This window comes from Coregonus lavaretus (assembly GCF_964263955.1).
Source record: "Coregonus lavaretus genome assembly, chromosome: 2".
Classification (NCBI taxonomy): Eukaryota; Metazoa; Chordata; class Actinopteri; order Salmoniformes; family Salmonidae; genus Coregonus; species Coregonus lavaretus.
Window position 1 is genome coordinate 14,041,553 of NC_139989.1, and position 20,200 is coordinate 14,061,752.

The following is a 20,200-nucleotide window of genomic DNA, read 5'->3' on the forward strand; positions in this document are numbered from 1 at the left end:
TTAAGGTTCGGACCGGATCTTGTCCAGATCTGTGATTACATCTTGAGCGCTTGGTCTCCAGCTTGGCTCGCCGCTCCAGCACTTGGACACAATGGATCGGCAAAGGTCCCCTTGGTGTGAGTTGAAGAAGGACTCAGTGACCGAGGGGCGTAAATCGTATGCAACCACTGCATATAAAACATGCTGCCTGTCGCCTGTATAGGGCTGCTCTCTGGTGATCATTTGCCAAAGAGTGATGCCAAGGGAGTAGATGTCTGATTTTGGAGACACGTCTTCCCCCTTCAACAGCTCAGGCGCTCGGTGGGTGTAGGTGCCCCCGCCATGACTCATTTGGGGCGTGAGGCTGGACAGATCCCCCCCGAGCTCCAATTTCAGTGAACAGCCAAAGTCAACAATCTTACACACATCCTCCCTCGAGACCAATACATTGGCCGGTTTGATATCCAAATGGACAATACCATGGGAATGCAGGAACCGAAGACCATGCGCAATGTTTTTGGAAAACTTAATCCACCTGTCCACTTCGAGCGTCTCGGCGCAACCGTAGATGACCTGGTGGAGATTTCGTTCACCAGCGTATTCCATCACTATTGTGCCAATGTTGTCCCCGTTTTCTAAATTCGCCGGTATGCACGTGGTAGCTGCTATAATGCGCACAATGTTCTCATGGCGTAAATGAGCTGCATTTAGCTCAGCCCAAAAACTTTGCCTGGATGCGAGCTTATTCTTGACGCACTTCTTCACTTTTTTGACAGCGACAGTCTCTCCAAAGTACACACCTCTGTAAACGGACCCAAACCCCCCAGATCCGATGGGCTGCATGGATTGTAGTTCCTTCCAATCAATGGTGGACGACCATAGCCTGGTTGCAACCTTGCCATGGAACCGTTGAGTTGGGACTCGTAGGGTGGAATCGTTGGAATACTTTGCCAGTGGACTGCTGCAAGCTCCAAAATCGAGAGATGGATAAAGGTCTTTAGGCAACAAGCGTGTCGGGGGAATTGGGGATGGCATGTTCGGACCACCTTGTGCGCTTGCTGTAAAACGAGAGCTTGCGCGTGTTGGCTGTCTATTCACACAGCTGTCATTAGATCAGTTGATTGCTGGACCAAGAGGAAGCCCTAATGAGGAATAGCCTCTCATATTTAAAGTCACAGTCTGTCAATTTTCCAGTCATTTCAATAATGAAATATACGTCTACCCTTTGATTTTTTGAATAATACAACTTTTGAAGATCTATAGGCTACTCCATCGTTTTTTTAATGGGAGAGACTTCAATCATGTTTGAAAAGGTAAATGTTGCTCTCATTGAATGCCATTCCTTGAGCACTGTATATAATATAAATCAAGTGCTGCATGTAAAAATGTCATTGGATGAATAGATTTTCTGTCAGTAACCTTCTTTGTTGATCTGCACATCTAACAGAACCAGTGGCTAAAAGTACAAATTGGTTCAATATGCATAGGCTTATCTTTCCTTAAAATGTATTAATTATACATTCTTTTAGCTTGTAGAACTTGAAAATTACCGAGAAAGTCAATTAAAATATAACATAAAAATAAATAAAACTCCAGGACAATTCTCATGCACTTGTTTCACTATAAACATAATTTGTTTCAGTACTCATTTTACACACATACTGACACACACTTAAAAATGGACAAACAATTGTGGACTTTTGCATGAATCCTTCTTTTATGTTTATTGAGCTTTCATTACACTGTGTAATAACACTGGAGTTGAAGACTGCAGCTCTTCTCTCTCATAGCAGCAAGGTATTATGAAAACAAATCAGGTTACTCAGCCAGACAATAAATATTCTGTCTCTTTGGGCGATGTCAATGTTAGAAAATTTATAAAAAGCTGCAGCGTTAATTTCTATTTTACACAACTTATACACAAATATATGAATTATTTTGCCTATATTTATACAAGTACAACAGTAGTTTGTAAAATAGATTTTAAGTAAAATATACATGATTAGCAACATGAGTCCATTCTCACAGGATGGCATTGCAATGAACAACAAAACCAACATGGCTGGAATGCAGTTTGCCTCTGAACAAATCCCTCGGTATAAGTACTACTAGTCCTTTCAAAAAATGTGTCCCCTATCGTGGAGTCAAGATCTTCTTTATCTTCATCAAGGTAATCTCAGCCTGATTTTATACTGAGGCAACAAGTGAACACTCTCCCAAGCCCTTTCATGTCAATCACCAGGATGACAAAGGTTCCCCCATCACACCACCATACAAAGTGAAGGAGAGAAGCATGTGACATTACAGGCAAGTCCATACAAGACCACAAAAAGTCACAGTACAAAAAATAAATGTATATGAAAACAACCAGACACACATGCCGACCATTCAGCTCAATTTTATATTTTTGTAAAAACAAAACAAAGAACTAGAAAAGAGGTCTGTAGCACCTTAAGGAGCTTTAGAAGTATCAGTTAGCAGCTTGATCCAATACCAAAATATTGCAATATTGCAGTGTTTCTTACATACACATTCAACATGGTTCACTGGCACCACTGAAGCTTATAATGAAGGTTGACATGAATTGCTAAAGGTCTGTGTCTCTCACTGAAGAAACCCCTCCAACCAGATCCTCGGTCATCCATCAGGGAACAATAAAAGTGTAAAATATTGGGGATAAAAAAGTATATGAAAATATCAGTGTCCCAAGCACTTGAGCCTTATAAGTTACTCCAATACATTTAGTCCAACCTGTCAATTAAAAAAATAATGGTTAAGTCAACTAAGTGTGTTTAAGTGTAAATACTGGGATAGCTATATACACTAGCTCTCTGAATACTTTATCAAGGGTTAAAAGTCAAACAAATTGCCAGCGTAGATATAGATGGTAAGAAATTTGGCATATTTGAAATGGCAGCAATGATATCTTTACTATCCGACAGATAGATCCCTCAATGAGACACACAGAACATTTGTGCAAGTAAAGCAAAAATGACACTTAATGATAGTAAAACACAGTAAAAACTGTACCTGTAAAAAATAAAACATTTAATATTGTATTTACACATTAACTTTTTCTAAAGAGCTAAATATGACATCTATACTTTATGTAATAAAGGTATTTTAAACAAGAAAAAAAAGTACTGGAGGAAACAAAGGCATAACATTTTCCCAAAGTGCTACGATTATAGAAGAACCTGCCCTATATAGAGGCTTACCAAACATTTTATGTAAAACCACAAACCTTCAAGATACATTGATAGCACACACCCCCATAACACTTGAAAACATTATACAGGCATTCAGCTTCCCCTTTCAATGACATCCCGTGGCCCTTACTAAAGTGATATTGTTTTCATTCAAGAAATGTTTGAAGGAACATGGAGGATTCAAAGCAGTTTTCTGCCTTAATGATTATTTTTAACAGAGTAAAACAATGTGAGTTTGCAAATGTTTTGCTCCAAGGGAAAACACTGCTGGACAGTCTGTGTTATGTTAAATACATTCACACCATTTGAAAGGTTGTGATATACAGTACAAACTGAGCATAGTCTTTTTTGAAACATACAAGTTGGAGATAAAGCTGAAGTTGCAACCTAAAGTGGACCTCACTGTAAATGAACAGCCCAGCTACTGTACTTTTTCAGTCATTATGATCAATCAAATCAATATCCACTCCCATTGGTTACATGAACTTACAGAGTTGGTCTACATGAGAATTGAGTGTTTAAGATTTAGTATAAATATATCCAAATAGTTCATCCCCTAAGACAAATGTTTTTAATATAATATATACCTATTTCAATTGGATCTATGTATAAAACTGATTATGGTTTACATGAGAGAATGAAATAGTAAAACTTGATTAATTCAACTGGATATGCAGTTTGTTGCAGCTATTGATCAAAACGCTATAGGCTTGCTTGTAATCAGCCCTGCTATACTGAAATGAACGAGGTTGAAAGGTGTCTGTGAGGTCCTCATTTTCAGAACATCTCCCTTTGAGTGAGGCAAAGACACTTATAAATGGCACTTCTCTAACGAGGGTAAAAAATACTGTAATATATATCCATTAAGGCCAAAGGTTGACTTTTATCTGAAACCAAACCTCTATCATCATAGCATTACATCCCAGGGGTATCAATATAATTCCTTCAATGATGGGATAGAATTGATCTGGCAACTAAGATCTCAGTTGTAACTGAAAATATCTTCCATACACTATCACTGAATAAAGCAGAAACATAGGCGTTTAGATTTACAGATGCACACGCATGCATACATGCACACACACAGTGCCAAGTACACAAGTTCCTAAAGACTGACATTATTCTGGCAGTGACCTACGCTGTTTCGTCTGACATAGTTGTTCAGGAACTGTTTGACGGCAGCAGGGTCACTGTCTCTCAGCACAGTGTCACAGCATCTCGCTCAGAGACAATTCTGGGAATGTCACTTCTTGACCAGACCAGACCAGTCATCCATAATCATTGCTGGGATTTTCCTCTAGTTTCTATATCATACAGCACTATATAACACATCGTACAAAATTGACAAGATCCTTTTGAGACACTAAAAACCAAATCCTTCATGAACACTCTTCAACCGTGGCAGCCTAGTACGGACTCCAGCCGGGTTTGTATCATGCAGAGGTGTAGAATACAGTACTTTATCTAAACTTTACCTACAATGTCAAAACAACTGCTATCTAAATTGGCGCTAAGGAGCTACTTCAGGGACTGGTAAGCTAAAGTAGCTATGTTTCTGTTTCAGCATTTGTGGAGAAGCATTTTCTGTACTGAGCTGATATGCTGGTTGCCGTTGGTTGGTATACTTCTATTTGAGAGGGTTCCTTCTTTGTGAATAATATAACAAGAGGAATCTGGCAGGCTGTAATATTGTATTTACATTCTCTACCTGTTAATAAAAAATGTGCTCTGTCTTCACCTGTCAAACTGAAGACTTTTGTAGTTAAACCTCTAAAGATAACTTATGTCATAAGTATACGAGCTTATGTCATTTTCACAAAATAAAAAATAAAATATTGTAATTGTATTATTATGGGCCTTGAAGATAATCTTGGATTACTGGATCCTGACTTGAAATGTAAAGTTGGGACATCCCTTTGCTCTGAGTGAATGAACAATTTGTCACATATGACATTAAAAGTGCTTTTGCATTCACTACTCTGAATGTCTGCATGTGTGAGGCAAACATCTACGTGGTCCTCTGTAGCTCAATTGGTAGAGCATGGCGCTTGTAACGCCAGGGTAGTGGGTTCGATCCCCGGGACCACCCATACGTAAAAATGTATGCACACATGACTGTAAGTCGCTTTGGATAAAAGTGTCTGCTAAATGGCATATTATATATATTATTATCTACCATTCAGACATGACTAATCCATCACACCACCTAGATGAGTTGTAACAGGCAGTTCTGTTCTGACCCCTCTACACAGCCTCCCAGATTTTCTATGTGAGGGTCCTCTCCTCTGCAATCACATACTAGCCCTTGACTGGAAACACAAACACGTGATGTAGGCTCACACAAACCTGTGCATACAAAGTGTCCAGATATCTGTTTAAAGATACCCATCTAGCTCATCAAACTGCACACTGGACATAGTTTTCTTTGCAACTGGTGTCTCTACTTCACTGTTTCCTGCGGTTTAAATATTGCTAACATTATCCTTGATTTTATGCATGTTTGGGTTTGCCTGATGACTCAAACTGAATTCTTCCACTGCTCTATGTTCGCTACGTACTTTAGTCTGAGACTGCCATCGTTGAAGTCGTTTGTGGTGACGTCAGAATGAGGGCTGTTGTACAAAACAGTCATCAGCGATTGGATAATCTCTAACCAATCAGAAGATCAAAGTCAATGACACATTTTCTAAACGCCGCTTTACCCACGTGTGTTCTGGCTCTGGCCCAACTCGGTTTCTGGGACCAATCAGAACGGTTAGAGTGCGTTTGCGTTCTAGAAATCGTCGGGGAGGTACTCAGACCCAGACTCATTGCGGAGAAGAAACTAATGTCCGTTGGCATGGCGTAGCGTTTGGCCGGAGAAAGGAGTTTCTAACCTCATATCCGGTACTAAAACCGGTAGAATGTGGAAAGACAAATTGCCCCTAGTTACGTGGCAGTGCTTTAATGTTGTTTCTACTGTCTGGTTCCATTTCGGTCCTTCAGCAATTTTGCTTTCAAATCCAGTCCATAAGACCAAGGGGTAGGTGGCAGCAAAGGGCTAGGGGCCAAAATGGGATCAGGCCTATGTTTACATTCTTGCCATAAAAGTAAAAATTATATTGTCCCTTTTATATGAGATAAAATTACTTGAAGAAGAACAACTTAGTCTATCTATAGCGGAGGTATTCCATGGGCCTATAGGGGAACTACTAGGCAGCAGCAACATTTACAACCATCAGCGATACCATGACACTATTCTGCCTGGCAACTCAGTCGATATTTGGTTGACTTTGGTTTTGATGGGGAAAATGGATGGTTCTCACACTACATTCCACAAGGGGCTTTTCAGTACCTTATGTCTAAAAATGTATGATTGCATTGCTTGAAATCTTAAAACAAAACAAAGAGATAAAGACATTTTTAAAATGGTTAGCGGTGAGGACATTCAACATCACACAAAAGTACAAAGTTCTATATGAAAATATGGTTAAATCGACATACTAGGTTCAATCTATTCCAAGGCAAAGGGGGTTAAGAATATAGATAGGTAGAAATACATCACTGCAATCACATTCCTAGATAAATTCCTCTATGTAAAACTCCAAAACCCTAGTCATGTTTAATTGTTGTTGGTACTAAAATGGACTGTGTTGGTCATCAGCATTATAGTGGTGAATTTGCAAGGGCGGTGAAGATATAGCATCGTTGACACTAACCACATGAAATGTCAACCATTATCCCATGGCTTGAGCTATGTGGTTGAGCTAAACCACTTGTGTATGTGATATATGTCAGTGCTGATACACACCCATACATCTACTACACTGTATCAGTATCTGTATGTGTAGAATCCCATAACTGTTGAACAGAAGTGCTATTACGTCGTAGTTTTGTGCAGACATCAAAAAATGTGTTACTGGCATAAAAATAATAATTTGCAGAATATCAATTTTTATCAGCCTGTGTGTGTGTACTGTACGTGTGTAATTGTGTGCATGCGTGTGTGTGTTGTCGTGTCACTGGAAGGCCTGGTGAAAGCGGGGCAGCGTGGTGGTTGTGCTCAGGTTAGAGGTGTAGGAGGAAGAGAGGCTGTGGAGGGGGCTTACATCCTCCCCGCTCCCTGTCGCCTCGTGGGAATCCGGGGACTGGGGCGGCAGCTGGACGAGTGACAGCGCCTCCTCTGGCGGGAAGGGGACTCCGCCTAGACCCCCGCCGGCTGTCACCTGGTGCCCATAAGGAGGGCTGTTCAAGGGCAGGAAGTTGAAGAGCTGTGAGAAGTCGAGCAACGAGGAGGAGGCCAGCGACTCGCCCACTGCCGCCGCTGCCGAGATTTTGGACAGAGACGCCTCGTCGGGCGAGGTCTCGTCCAATGAGCCCACCTGGGAGTCCAACTCCAGTTTGGAGGCGGAGGATAGCTGAGCCCCCTCGGCCGAGGAGGAGGGCATGCCGCTCTGCAGTTCCATCAGATACGTCTCCAGTTCTCCCTTTAGATGCTGCTCCCTCTCCAGAGTGGAGACGGAGTATGAGGTAAGGTTAGAACCCAGCTGGTACTTTAGGGAGAAGGGGTTTGGGGGGTTGGGCTCTGTGTCCAGGGGAGGCATGGTGGGGCAGTGGTGCTGGGGCAGGAGAGGGCTGCCGTACAGGTTGAGCTGGAGCTGCCTGTGCGGCGCTGATATGGTGGCCAGCTCGCCCTTGACGCCTCCGGCTAGCCCGCAGGAGAAGGGCAAATCCAGCAAATCGGCCGGCTCCGTCTTGACCCTCAGCAGCTCGCGGGCGTGGCTCTTCTTCATGTGGCGCGTAAGGTGGTCCTTCCTGCCAAAGCGCTGGGCGCAGTACTGGCACAGGAAGTCCTTGCGGCCCGTGTGCACCACCATGTGGCGGCGCACATCCTTGCGCGTGTAGAAGCGGCGCTCACAATGCTCGCACCGGTGTTTCTTCTCTTTGGTGCCGCCCGAGGACTTGCCGGCATGGGTCTTAAGGTGCTCCAGGAGCAGGCCGGTGCTGGCAAATGGCTGCAGGCACACCTGGCAGGTGAGGTCTCCGCTGTTGGCCGCGTGAAGGGCCAGGTGACGCTTGAAGCCCAGCTTAGTGTTGTAGCTCTTGCCGCACTCCTGGCAGGCGAAGGCCTCCTTGTTGGGGTCGTGAGTGTGCAGGTGGTTCTTCAAATGATCCTTGCGGTGGAACATTTTCTCACAGTAAGTACACTTGTGGGTTTTCTCCGACGAGTGTGTCGCCATATGCCTTTGAACACAGATGACATTCCATCAACACATTATATTTCAGCAATAACTCTTTCAGCTTATGTAGGCATGCTAGTCAGGAGGACACGTGTGATTTTAATAATAATAATAATAATAAATTTTAACACTTCAATAACACATTAATGTATAAAATGATAGACTACTAAAGATAACAACTACATATTACAGTAAGTGTTGTACATATGAATACAGTATGGCCTACTAGAAGATAACAGGTGTTTGTTCTGTTACCGTTGCAGCTTGTATTTGGAGACAAAGGCCTTGGTGCAGTCCTGATGGGAGCACCGGTACGGTCTCTCTCCTGTGTGTGAGTAGGAGTGCACCTTTAGCTTCTCCACACTGTTGAAAGCCTTCTCGCACAGCTGACAGGGGAAGTTCTTCCTGGGCTTGCCCCCCTCCACTCTCTTGCGCCTCCCTGTGGCCGCCGCGAGCCTGGCTTTATCCGGAACGTGGTCTAGGTGCCCCTGGGTTCCCGTGGCCATGGCACCCTAGGGCAGCACGGCTGGTTGGACAGGGACGCGGTGCCCACCTATTGTCAACGACGCTTGTTCTCTATCCAGTTTTATGTGCTCAACACCGCCAGGACTCAGGCGCCTGAAGATGTGTGTGAGAGAGAGAAGGGGAAGGAAAAAGGTTAATGTTCACATTCAAAAGTGTAAGAAGAGTTCTACTGCAATTCCATACCATTCTACAAGTAGGGGAATACGCTTATAATTTGTATTACAGACCAGTACTGATGAGAAACCCTGTATGGGCCATTCATAGATTAGACGTATGAATGGCCCAGAAAAGGTTCTAAAAAAAGTAATCAAGCCATTGCGTTTAAATATGGAATTCAATCCATCTTGATCCTGTATTTCTCCACTATCGGGACATGATTCAGAAGGCTTCCAGTGTAACATTCCCGCAGCAACAGGAATGCAGCTTCTGCCAAACCCGCATGGCTAACTACCCATGTCCTCTCAAGTTGGATCATCCCGGACCTGGAGCAACTAGTCACGACTCCAGATGCAAGCCGGGAAGGGAAGTGTGCAGGAAACAGGGAGCAAAGGAAGTACACAGGAGCTCTCATTAAAGAATATGGGGAGAGCATACATGTTTTGTAATGTACAAAATTATTGGAGACGGTTATTAATACCAAGCTCAGGTGTGTTAAGACAGGCATCCATAGCTTGATAGTTATGTCTTTAGATAGAGCTAAAGCATTTGTCATTTTTCCTTGCTCTACGCTATTCAATACATAGGTCATGTTGTGTAAAGGTTTTTTTTCTCAAGCTATATGTATGGTAAAAGCTTTGTAAGGTCACTTCTCTGATGCCTTGCTTAAAAACTCTGAGGCTGCACATTAAACCATCTTTGTAAGGAAAACAGTCAAAGCAGCCTTATACAATTAATGATAAGGTGAGAAAATCATACTGAAAAGTGATAGTTGAATTAATTATCCAAAAACAATATTAAATGGTTGTGATACATTTAGTCACATAAACATGTATTATAATGCTATAAAAATTTTTTTTGAGGTTTTCTGGCCGTTAACCTTCATCTTTAAAATGTTATGAAATAAAAAAATAACACTTTCTGATCTAATTATTATCAAAATCCTTTCTGGTGATCTGTATTCACAATGCACAATTCTATAAACTGACTAATTAAAGCAGTTCAAATCAGGTAATTAGAATTTCAACAGGGTTTACACATTGATGTTTGGATTGATTAGAACTGTCTTTGATAACTGATAATGAGGTTTGCAAATCATCTCAAAATGACCATGCTTCTCGTTAAGACAAAACCTCTTTCTTAATGCAACATTAAAACAAACGTTTGTCTCTTTCTCAACCCTCTCACTATCTGTTTAAGAACATTACTTTATAGACATATATTAGATCATTTCTGTTAGATAAGGGTAATTCCACAGTAACAGAGTGACACTTTAAAATGTAATCGAACAAAAACCAATGATTGCTAATTTAAATAAACCATACAACTCTATGCACAAGGACTTCTTTTAACAATTTCCACTGAATATTTTGCAAAAACACAGTTACTTGAAGAACAGTGCAGATGCAAAGTTTGGTAACAGAATGACTGTAACTCTGACACTATTCTCTTGATATTCATACACAGAAAAAACATGAAAAAACATAATCTCAGAGAGACAAGTTGGTAAGCGTATACAATTGTATTTGATACATCTTACAATCGGTGAGCATTTGAGCTCTAGCCTCATTGGAGTACTCCAAATTCAAACATTAACCAATGATTAAACTATAAAATATGACATTATACATAAAACCTAGACAATACCAGAGGCCATCTGCCTTGAGTATTCCAAAAGAGACTGGATCACTGGAATAGGTCAATTAAAATGTGAATTTTTAGGTCAATAGCATGTCTTCTGATGTGAACAGATGAAAAAGACACTACATCAATAATGTAAAGATATTAAGTATATCAAATACTATATCAATATCAAAACTTTAGAGCCAATTGAAGAGTTTATTTCCAAAACGCTATATCCACCTATTTTTCACATTTGTGTTTTTTCATCAGAAATGATTGCTTATGGGTACCTTCATGTGTGTGTAAAATATTACTGATCTCAGATTTTGTATCATTAGATTTGAGATGTTTATGAAAATGTTTAGTTTTTTTTGCAAAATGCTATATATCCATTGTTGAGCTGGAATGGGATGTTCATATCCTGTATATTTGACTGTGATATGTGGTTGTCTCACCTAGCTATCTTAAGATGAATGCACTTACTGTACGTCACTCTGCATAAGAGCATCTGCTAAATGACTAAAATGTCAAATGTAAAATGTTTTACATACAGATCTCTTATTACTGTAATTAATTATTATATATATATATTTTATATTGATATCACAAAAGTATAATTTGTTCTTTATTAAAACTGTAGTTATTTGTTACATTTGACTGTGTAAAACCTAGCAGTAGGCTACTACTTATTTCTCTGAGAGTGAGGCGGATATATAGCATTTTGCAAAAAAACATTATTTGTCTCTCTAAAATGAAACCATCAAGTGATAGATTTGAGAAAAATCTGTCATTGAACAACCCCATGCCATGATTAGATCATGAAAAAACACACCAATCTCTTCAATCATTTATTTAAACAATAAAAGCTAATTTACCAACATTTCTGAAAATTGATATGTAGCATTTTGGAATGAAACTCTTCAATTGTTGACTCCATTCTACCTTATACCAACAAGAAAATGTAACCTAATTTGTTCAATGTAACTGTACAGTTTTTAAAGATCTTCTCAAAAACTGGTATTATCCCACCATCTAAGACATAAAAGTTGCATGAAAACAAGTGTTTCAATGCAACAGATTCATTGTATTTAGATCAATTTCACATTATAAATGTCATAGTAACAAAGTTACTTTTTTCCTCATCATCTTCTGGTGCAAAGGCTTCTAGAATAAAAACTAATAAAATATATAAAATAAACAAAAAGTTTATCTGTAATACAATATAATGCACCCCAAAAATTAATGCATATAGTCAAGTTATTACAATATGAATAGAAAAATATGTGGACCACAGTTAGCCTAACTCAGATTATAAGAATGCAATGACTTGCACACACTTCTGTGACATTACGTAACAATATATAATTAGCATTTCATTTAAAGTTTTTTTTACAGCTGCATCTGACATGTTTACAGTCATGTAAATGCCAATCGAACCCGTTCATAAAACGATAAAACGAAAGGCAAGGGAAAGCCTGTCTCTTTAAGATGCAAAACTTGTCCCCATGTGAAAACCAATTTAGGAGAGCAAAGCACCCACTTCAAAAGCAAGGTTTACCCATCTTGCCATTCACCATATAAGCCAAATAGTTATTACATAGGAGACAACATCCACATATTGGCTGAACATGCACAATTGGATATCCATAGCGCAATTGTGCCATTCAAGAGAAACCTCCCCAAAACGACCAATAGCCTACATGACTGTAAAACCCAAGCCAAACAGCAGTGTGAACCCATCTCGAGTTCCCTTGTAGAGGTTCTGCCATGTTGCTATAGGCTCCTCGTGCGTCCTATAGCCATGAGCAGCAGCAGTCAGATAGCAGGGGCTCAATGCTATGGCTAACAATAACCTGGGAATAGCTTTATACACGACACATAAAAAACAGATAGCCTACTATATCAGTGCATCATCCATGCAATGCTACTGATCATCATGTCCAATCTGAATATGATAATATACGCAACATGCAAATATAAACATTTTAATTAATCGCATCAATGGGACGTGATTTTGATATAACATAGCAGCAGCAGCTTGTAACAGCATCCAGTGCATGTTGTTAAACTTAGTATAACTCTCTGTACAAAATAGACGGACATGAACACATGCATAATCAAATGTTTAGCATCGCCTAATTAGTTTGCCCGCAGTTCTCCCTCCATTTTGGTTGTTTATGGTATTGACAAGCAACTTCTTCTCTTCGATACTTGTCTATTTAAACTAACTCAAAGTTGCACTGTCATCTCTGATTTTAGTCAAAGACGTGTTCTGTCTATATGGCCTACATTCTGGATGAAAACATAACATAATACAGAGATAGTAAAATCACAATTCACATATTAAATGTCGTGTTTTCAAGTTTCGGCAAAATGCTTCTATCGATAAGGGTATGTTTACAGTGGTTTCTGGTGTAGCCTACATGTGAGTAAAAATAAAAACGGTATGCGCACAGCATGCATTTTAAAATAATTTTGATATATCTAAGTGCGCGTGTGTTCCTGTCGGCTGTCCTCGCATCACTGTTGTTATTATATTCAGGAAAAACTTAAACGAAACAAAATTGCTAAACTTTTCTTAACTTTTCTCAATTCAACTGTTTCCCATGGTTGTTGACATTCACTATCACGCAACGTGCCATGACTAGCGCTAATGACACCATTTATTTAAATGTTCTTAATATTTCTGTCTTCTTTTGGTTTCCTCTGAGGTCCCAAACTGGGTGCTGATTAACACAAACTTTTTTCTCTAGCTCACCCCTCTCTCATAATTTGAATAACCCCGATATTTTAATTGAAGAACTCCGTAACAATTTACTTAAATTACGTCAAACTCACCCCAGGAGCCTTAACATCCTTTCTACGTAGTTTTTCTTGACTTTCAACTATTTTCCGAATTTTTTATAATTTTTTTCTCATATTTTTTGCTAGACGCGGCGGGCCTGAAAATTGTTTGCTTTCCCCTCTTTCCAGCAGCCATTGTGTATGCGCTGCGATGCAACCAAACATACATTTTAGCCACGCCTACTCAATATCCCGCCCACCTCTTATTTTTGATTTGTGTAACGTCTTGTCACTTTTATATTTCAGTGTCATTGTTTGTCCCTTTTAATAAAGCTCAATTTTCGGACTCGCTAGTGATACTGTCAATCGTATTGACTTCGTTTTGGTTTTATTCTTAACAGTAGGTGGACTAAGGATTACATTAGAACCGTCCTATTGGCTTATCGACCTGTCCGTTTATTGAAAAGTACACAGTCGTCGTTTCTGTATTTTGTCCTGTTGGTCAGTTTTGCTGTCAGTTTGTTGCAGACGTCATGAACGTCGTAGTGCGATGTTATTAAATGACGTTCGAACTGACATGAGGGAATAGATGCACACGAATTCAACCAAGATTTCACCATAACATCAAGAAAAGTAAGTGCGGCGCGCGGTGGGCAGTCATTTAGATTTGACCAAACACAAAGCGCACAGTGATTTGCGAAAGGTTCGATGTCGCGTATTGGAAAACATCATTACCAAACGATTCGACTTCCTTACTAGCTAGCTATGCTAGCAACGGCACTATCAGACAACTTGGAAAGTCATACAACACTTTTGTGGTAACCTTTTGCCTTTGCAGTGTCGCTTTTTGTCACATCAGTTAGCAGAAAGCCTCGTTACCCTCTTGCGGGCTTATTTTTTTTACTAGCTAGCTGCTATAGTTGCAGTAGCTAGCTAGTCCACTCATTCGAAGGTCAATGACAAAGATCGATTATATTGACAAGATAGTCGAGTGACGGCTATAACAATGGAAATATGTCCTCAAAGATGGAAGGTAGACGAGATCAGGTGGGACCATTCTAGCCAATGAGAGAGCAGATATGCGTGTGAACGGGCTCAACTCAGATTTAAAGTTGTTTTTTCCAAAGTTGCCTAAATGCCACGTGCGTCCACTGTCAGTTCATTCGTAACAACCTAACCATTACGAAACTTCTATTAGATCAAATAAGCCTCACGAAGGAAATTAACGATTACATTTTCTGTTTGACAAATTCAACACCGACTTCCATACAAAAAAAATCACGTCGTGGTCTTATTTTCGTGGACACATTTTGGGCGGCCTAAACACTCGCTTCGCCTCGTCTTCTCTTCTCTGACGTTCAATTTTGTAGCTCGAGCTGTTGCAACGACGTAAGGTGCAATTATGAGTTTGCTGTTCCTGAAATTATGAAATGGAAGTTTTTTTGTATCAGATGTTTATCCAGTCATTGATGTTGCCGCACTTGAGAATGCATAGGTCAATGGGTCCATCCCTGACCTTATGTTTTATTGTAGCCAACCGTGATCATTACATTTACATTTTAGTCATTTAGCAGACGCTCTTATCATATCTCGATTAATTGTTTAATTGCACGAGACAATGTATCGACTTAAATGTATTGCACTTTTTTTTTCAGAGACGCAACAAGAAATGGACAAAAACGTGCGGAAGCTTCGAAGTAAAGATATAAACCCATGCATTGAAGTATGTGTTAGTATGCAGGCTACATGTTTGAATGAGATTATGCCTGCTACATTTGAGATCTATACTGGTTTGAATGTTGATGTCATTTCTGTCGAATTCAACCACATATGACATTGCTCTTTTCCAGGAAAGCGATGGCTCTCAGAAATGTTTGGATGCCAATAACTATGATAAGAACATGTGTTCTGCATATTTTCTGAGATACAAAAACTGCAGAAAATACTGGGTGAGTATGCGTTGGAGCAATCCATGAGTACCAATCTAATGTAGCCTAATGCATTGCGAGATCTAAAATAGATATTAAGTATTGCATGTAGGCCAACATGAGGCAAAGATTAAGAATTCAAACTTAGGGATGGTCCAAAGGGAATGTTTAATGCTAAAAATAAAACACAATATACTCAAATCACATCAAACTGAAATTGGAAGGACCAGCAGCATGCCTCCCTGCATTCAAAGCTCGTTCCCTGTAGAGTTATTCTGTGCCAGTCTTTAAATTATGGAATCAGCTTAATTGATTAGCACCTGCTGAAGAGAGGCCACCACTTTATTGTTTTTGTATATATATTTTTGTATGTTACCCCCCTTTTCTCCCCAATTTCGATCTTGTCTCATCGCTGCAACTCCCCAACGGGCTCGGGAGGCGAAGGTCGAGTCATGCGTCCTCCGAAACATGACCCGCCAAACCGCGCTTCTTAACACCCGCCCGCTTAACCCGGAAGCCAGCGGCACCAATGTGTCGGAGGAAACACTGTTCAACTGACGACCGAGGTCAGCCTGCAGGTGCCTAGCCCGCCACAAGGAGTCACTAGAGCGCGATGAGCAAAGTATGGATTTAACACTGGAGTCATGTTGCTTTTTCTGTAATTTTTTTCAGCACAACATCATGGTGAATCGGAGACAAGACGGCGTGAAGCCTGACATGCCCACTGCTGAGGAGCGCCAGGAGATACTAGCTGCCATTGGAGGCAAGCCCTACTGAGGCAGTGGCAAGACCAGCAGAAGGAAACACTGGAGCGGGGTGTAGACCATACTTTCCAGTAAAGCTCTGGAACAGACACTTTCTTTATGAAGGTCTGAGAGTTCCTCCACACACCTCACCATTATGAAGCTGACCGTGCCCCAAGAGGTGCCTCTGCCACACTGTGTGCTGCTTGCCACTGAAGGCTGATGGGGGCGCTGAAACCTGTGTCAAATACCGATATCAATGATCAAATCACTACAGTATGCCTAATGCTGCAATCTGGCAATGAATGTGCATAGCTGGTTAGTATGAGTGGAGCTATATGGAGAAGCACTGCAAGTTGCCTTGACAAATCAAGTATTTTAATAGTCTTTAAAGAAAGAACTGGAAAGACTGGACTTACTCACCTTTATTTGCAAGCCTTGCCAGCATCTCTGAAAATAAACAATGTGTATTTGTAAAAAGTTACTTATTTAGGGCACTTTTTTTCTCAATCGCATAAAAGCATTTTTTGGAACAATGTTGTCGGTTTAAAAAAAAAATAACTCTGGCCTTTTGCAAAACAGTAAATGTGTTTTCAAAATGTAATTGCCTTCTTAAAACACATACGTTCATCAAAACTATTATACAGTCAAAATTGCAATTACAAAAATAAAAGGATTGCCTGCATAAACATTAACGCAACCATATTTATCTCTGGAGTCCAAGCAGACAAAACAGAAAGTTAGTATTTATTTGCAGTCACTAAATCATTATCAAAATTGGAGGTAGCCAACAACCATTCAAAGGTTCAGAATTATGGGCGATTACTCTCCTTTTATGCATATTTCACCAAACGATTTCATACACATAAAATATTATTCCTGATAAAAATAAAAATAAACATTTTTAAAATAAGCACATTGTGTGCAGGATTCATTCATCGCTATCATCAATCTAATTCCTTGTATTCAATACATAGGCTGGTTTGCTCATAGTTTTGTAGACTTTCCTTTGTTGCACAGAATAGGAAATAAGGAAAGGTGAATGTATAGCCTCAATCCACACCAGAGCAAAGCTCTATAATGGAAGTTCACCATGTTGGAGATGATGATTTAGGAGTAACCCAAATGTACTTACAGTGGGGAGAACATGTATTTGATACACTGCCGATTTTTGCAGGTTTTCCTACTTAAAGCATGTAGAGGTCTGTAATTTTTATCATAGGTACACTTCAACTGTGAGAGACGGAATCTAAAACAAAAATCCAGAAAATCACATTGTATGATTTTTAAGTAATTAATTTGCATTTTATTGCATGACATAAGTATTTGATACATCAGAAAAGCAGAACTTAATATTTGGTACAGAAACCTTTGTTTGCAATTACAGAGATCATACGTTTCCTGTAGGTCTTGACCAGGTTTGCACACACTGCAGCAGGGATTTTGGCCCACTCCTCCATACAGACCTTCTCCAGATCCTTCAGGTTTTGGGGCTGTCGCTGAGCAATACAGACTTTCAGCTCCCTCCAAAGATTTTCTATTGGGTTCAGGTCTGGAGACTGGCTAGGCCACTCCAGGACCTTGAGATGCTTCTTACAGAGCCACTCTTTAGTTGCCCTGGCTGTGTGTTTCGGGTCGTTGTCATGCTGGAAGACCCAGCCACGACCCATCTTCAATGCTCTTACTGAGGGAAGGAGGTTGTTGGCCAAGATCTAGCAAATGCATGGCCCAATCCATCCTCCCCTCAATACGGTGCAGTCGTCCTGTCCCCTTTGCAGAAAAGCATCCCCAAAGAATGATGTTTCCACCTCCATGCTTCACGGTTGGGATGGTGTTCTTGGGGTTGTACTCATCCTTCTTCTTGCTCCAAACATGGCGAGTGGAGTTTAGACCAAAAAGCTCTATTTTTGTCTCATCAGACCACATGACCTTCTCCCATTCCTCCTCTGGATCATCCAGATGGTCATTGGCAAACTTCAGACGGGCCTGGACATGCGCTGGCTTGAGCAGGGGGACCTTGCGTGCGCTGCAGGATTTTAATCCATGACGGCGTAGTGTGTTACTAATGGTTTTCTTTGAGACTGTGGTCCCAGCTCTCTTCAGGTCATTGACCAGGTCCTGCCGTGTAGTTCTGGGCTGATCCCTCACCTTCCTCATGATCATTGATGCCCCACGAGGTGAGATCTTGCATGGAGCCCCAGACCGAGGGTGATTGACCGTCATCTTGAACTTCTTCCATTTTCTAATAATTGCGCTAACAGTTGTTGCCTTCTCACCAAGCTGCTTGCCTATTGTCCTGTAGGCCATCCCAGCCTTGTGCTGGTCTACAATTTTATCCCTGATGTCCTTACACAGCTCTCTGGTCTTGGCCATTGTGGAGAGGTTGGAGTCTGTTTGATTGAGTGTGTGGACAGGTGTCTTTTATACAGGTAACGAGTTCAAACAGGTGCAGTTAATACAGGTAATGAGTGGAGAACAGGAGGGCTTCTTAAAGAAAAACTAACAGGTCTGTGAGAGCTGGAATTCTTACTGGTTGGTAGGTGATCAAATACTTATGTCATGCAATAAAATGCAAATTAATTACTTAAAAATCATACAATGTGATATTCTGGATTTTAGTTTTAGATTCCGTCTCTCACAGTTGAAGTGTACCTATGATAAAAATGTCAGACCTCTACATGCTTTGTAAGTAGGAAAACCTGCAAAATCGGCAGTGTATCAAATACTTGTTCTCCCCACTGTAGAAGTAACCCAACTTCATTCTCTGCATGTCTACAATATTGTACAGAATCATACAAATTAGTCCCTATTGCTTAGATCTTTCCCGATATTGTACATGGTATTACACTGATGGGGTTGAATTAGAATTCAGTGCAGTAGTATTTACTGGTTGCAGGAAACAGTGAACGCAATTGCACACATTTCCCTTCTGATGAAAACAATGTATTCATATTCTGTGAATAAAACACTACGGTGAATTTTGTATTTACTGATGACATTTGTATTTAAAGTTTTGCAAAAGGTGGTCTATGATATGCAAGTCAGGCACAAAGACAAGAAAATGATCATAACTTCAGTACATTTATTTGAGCATTTGATCACTGCTGAGAAAAACCATAACATATTGGCACAAAGCCTGATCCCAGATCTGTATGTGCTTTGGCCAACATCTGATTCGTTGTTATGCTAAACAGTCTTGCAATGTAAACGTCTACTCTGTTGGGCAATTTTAAATAAATGAGCGCAAGGAGTAGAGTGGGCCATATTCTGATTCAATAATCCATGCTGCCGCGGTGTTTACACCAGCACATACAGTATATGCAGTTAGCTAGCCAAATCCATTGGAATTTCACTTGGCTAGTATTTTGAATCACATACTCTGAGAGCACATGCACATCTGGGACCAGGCTAATTTGGACCCCAAAGGGAAAATATTTAACTTTGTACGGATTGTTTCAAGTGCATGCATTATGTAAGGTAATAGCCTATGACTTGATACAATAAAACACATCTGAAAAGCTTCAGTTCTATAGTATTCCGACACATTTTTATAATGTAATGTAGTGTAGGTTGTATGCCAGCAGAGAGCGCTATTGCTTTGCATTAGTGTTTCAGAGCCATTTACACTAGGTGGTGGTGTTGCTTTACTGACGGAGCCACCCACACATTACCCTGCTTTCTCAAATCTGGCTATAGAGGTCTGCAGCAATGTTGGTTTTCAGTGTTCCCCTCTAATCGGCGAATGATAAGTAGGGTTGTTAAATGTTTTAATGGTGACTGACCACTGTCAGATTGTGAGGATACACCCACTCTGCTGATGACTAGAGTGTGTTTTTCCATGGCAAATGTTGAGATGATGCCAACAGCAGATGTGCACTACAACATTGTGGCTCTCAGAACACAGATTAAGAGTTGCAATCAGTATCAAACAAGCAATCAAGCAAATAATGTCTCTTACTCAGTGTCAATCTATTACTTTGAACAGATGTCCTACTTTTTTTCAATGGCATAAAGAAGATAAACCATGTGGTATG

At 40.4% G+C, this 20,200-nt stretch overlaps 3 protein-coding genes across 3 annotated transcripts; 1 reads left to right on the forward strand and 2 right to left on the reverse strand.

Annotated features, from left to right (window-relative positions):
- mos (v-mos Moloney murine sarcoma viral oncogene homolog) lies at nt 1-1,014 on the reverse strand (the record flags this gene model as incomplete). The annotated part of the gene is made up of 1 exon (XM_084173228.1): nt 1-1,014. One exon carries the CDS (start codon nt 1,012-1,014, stop codon nt 1-3), a length of 1,014 nt encoding a protein of 337 aa, XP_084029354.1.
- Nucleotides 1,015-7,099: 6,085 nt separating this feature from the next.
- Nucleotides 7,100-9,005, reverse strand: plag1 (pleiomorphic adenoma gene 1). Its single transcript, XM_084185649.1, has 2 exons — nt 8,663-9,005; nt 7,100-8,411 (listed from the first exon to the last, which is right to left on the reverse strand). Exons 1-2 carry the CDS (start codon nt 8,911-8,913, stop codon nt 7,187-7,189), a joined length of 1,476 nt encoding a protein of 491 aa, XP_084041775.1. The 5' UTR covers nt 8,914-9,005; the 3' UTR covers nt 7,100-7,186.
- A 5,014-nt stretch (nt 9,006-14,019) lies between these two features.
- On the forward strand, nt 14,020-16,861 carry chchd7 (coiled-coil-helix-coiled-coil-helix domain containing 7). The gene is made up of 4 exons (XM_084185674.1): nt 14,020-14,128; nt 15,151-15,218; nt 15,346-15,444; nt 16,096-16,861. The coding sequence occupies exons 2-4, from the start codon at nt 15,165-15,167 to the stop codon at nt 16,198-16,200; spliced, it is 258 nt and encodes an 85-aa protein (XP_084041800.1). The 5' UTR covers nt 14,020-14,128; nt 15,151-15,164; the 3' UTR covers nt 16,201-16,861.
- Nucleotides 16,862-20,200: the final 3,339 nt, after the last annotated feature.

Excerpts from the sequence above, each read along its gene's own strand:
- plag1 (XM_084185649.1), bottom strand. The coding sequence starts at position 8,913 with ATGGCCACGGGAACCCAGGGGCACCTAGACCACGTTCCGGATAAAGCC. Across the intron at positions 8,412-8,662 it reads TCCAAATACAAGCTGCAACG|GCATATGGCGACACACTCGT; the intron begins GTAACAGAACAA and ends CTGTGTTCAAAG.
- chchd7 (XM_084185674.1), top strand. The coding sequence starts at position 15,165 with ATGGACAAAAACGTGCGGAAGCTTCGAAGTAAAGATATAAACCCATGC. Across the intron at positions 15,219-15,345 it reads ATATAAACCCATGCATTGAA|GAAAGCGATGGCTCTCAGAA; the intron begins GTATGTGTTAGT and ends GCTCTTTTCCAG. Across the intron at positions 15,445-16,095 it reads AAAACTGCAGAAAATACTGG|CACAACATCATGGTGAATCG; the intron begins GTGAGTATGCGT and ends AATTTTTTTCAG.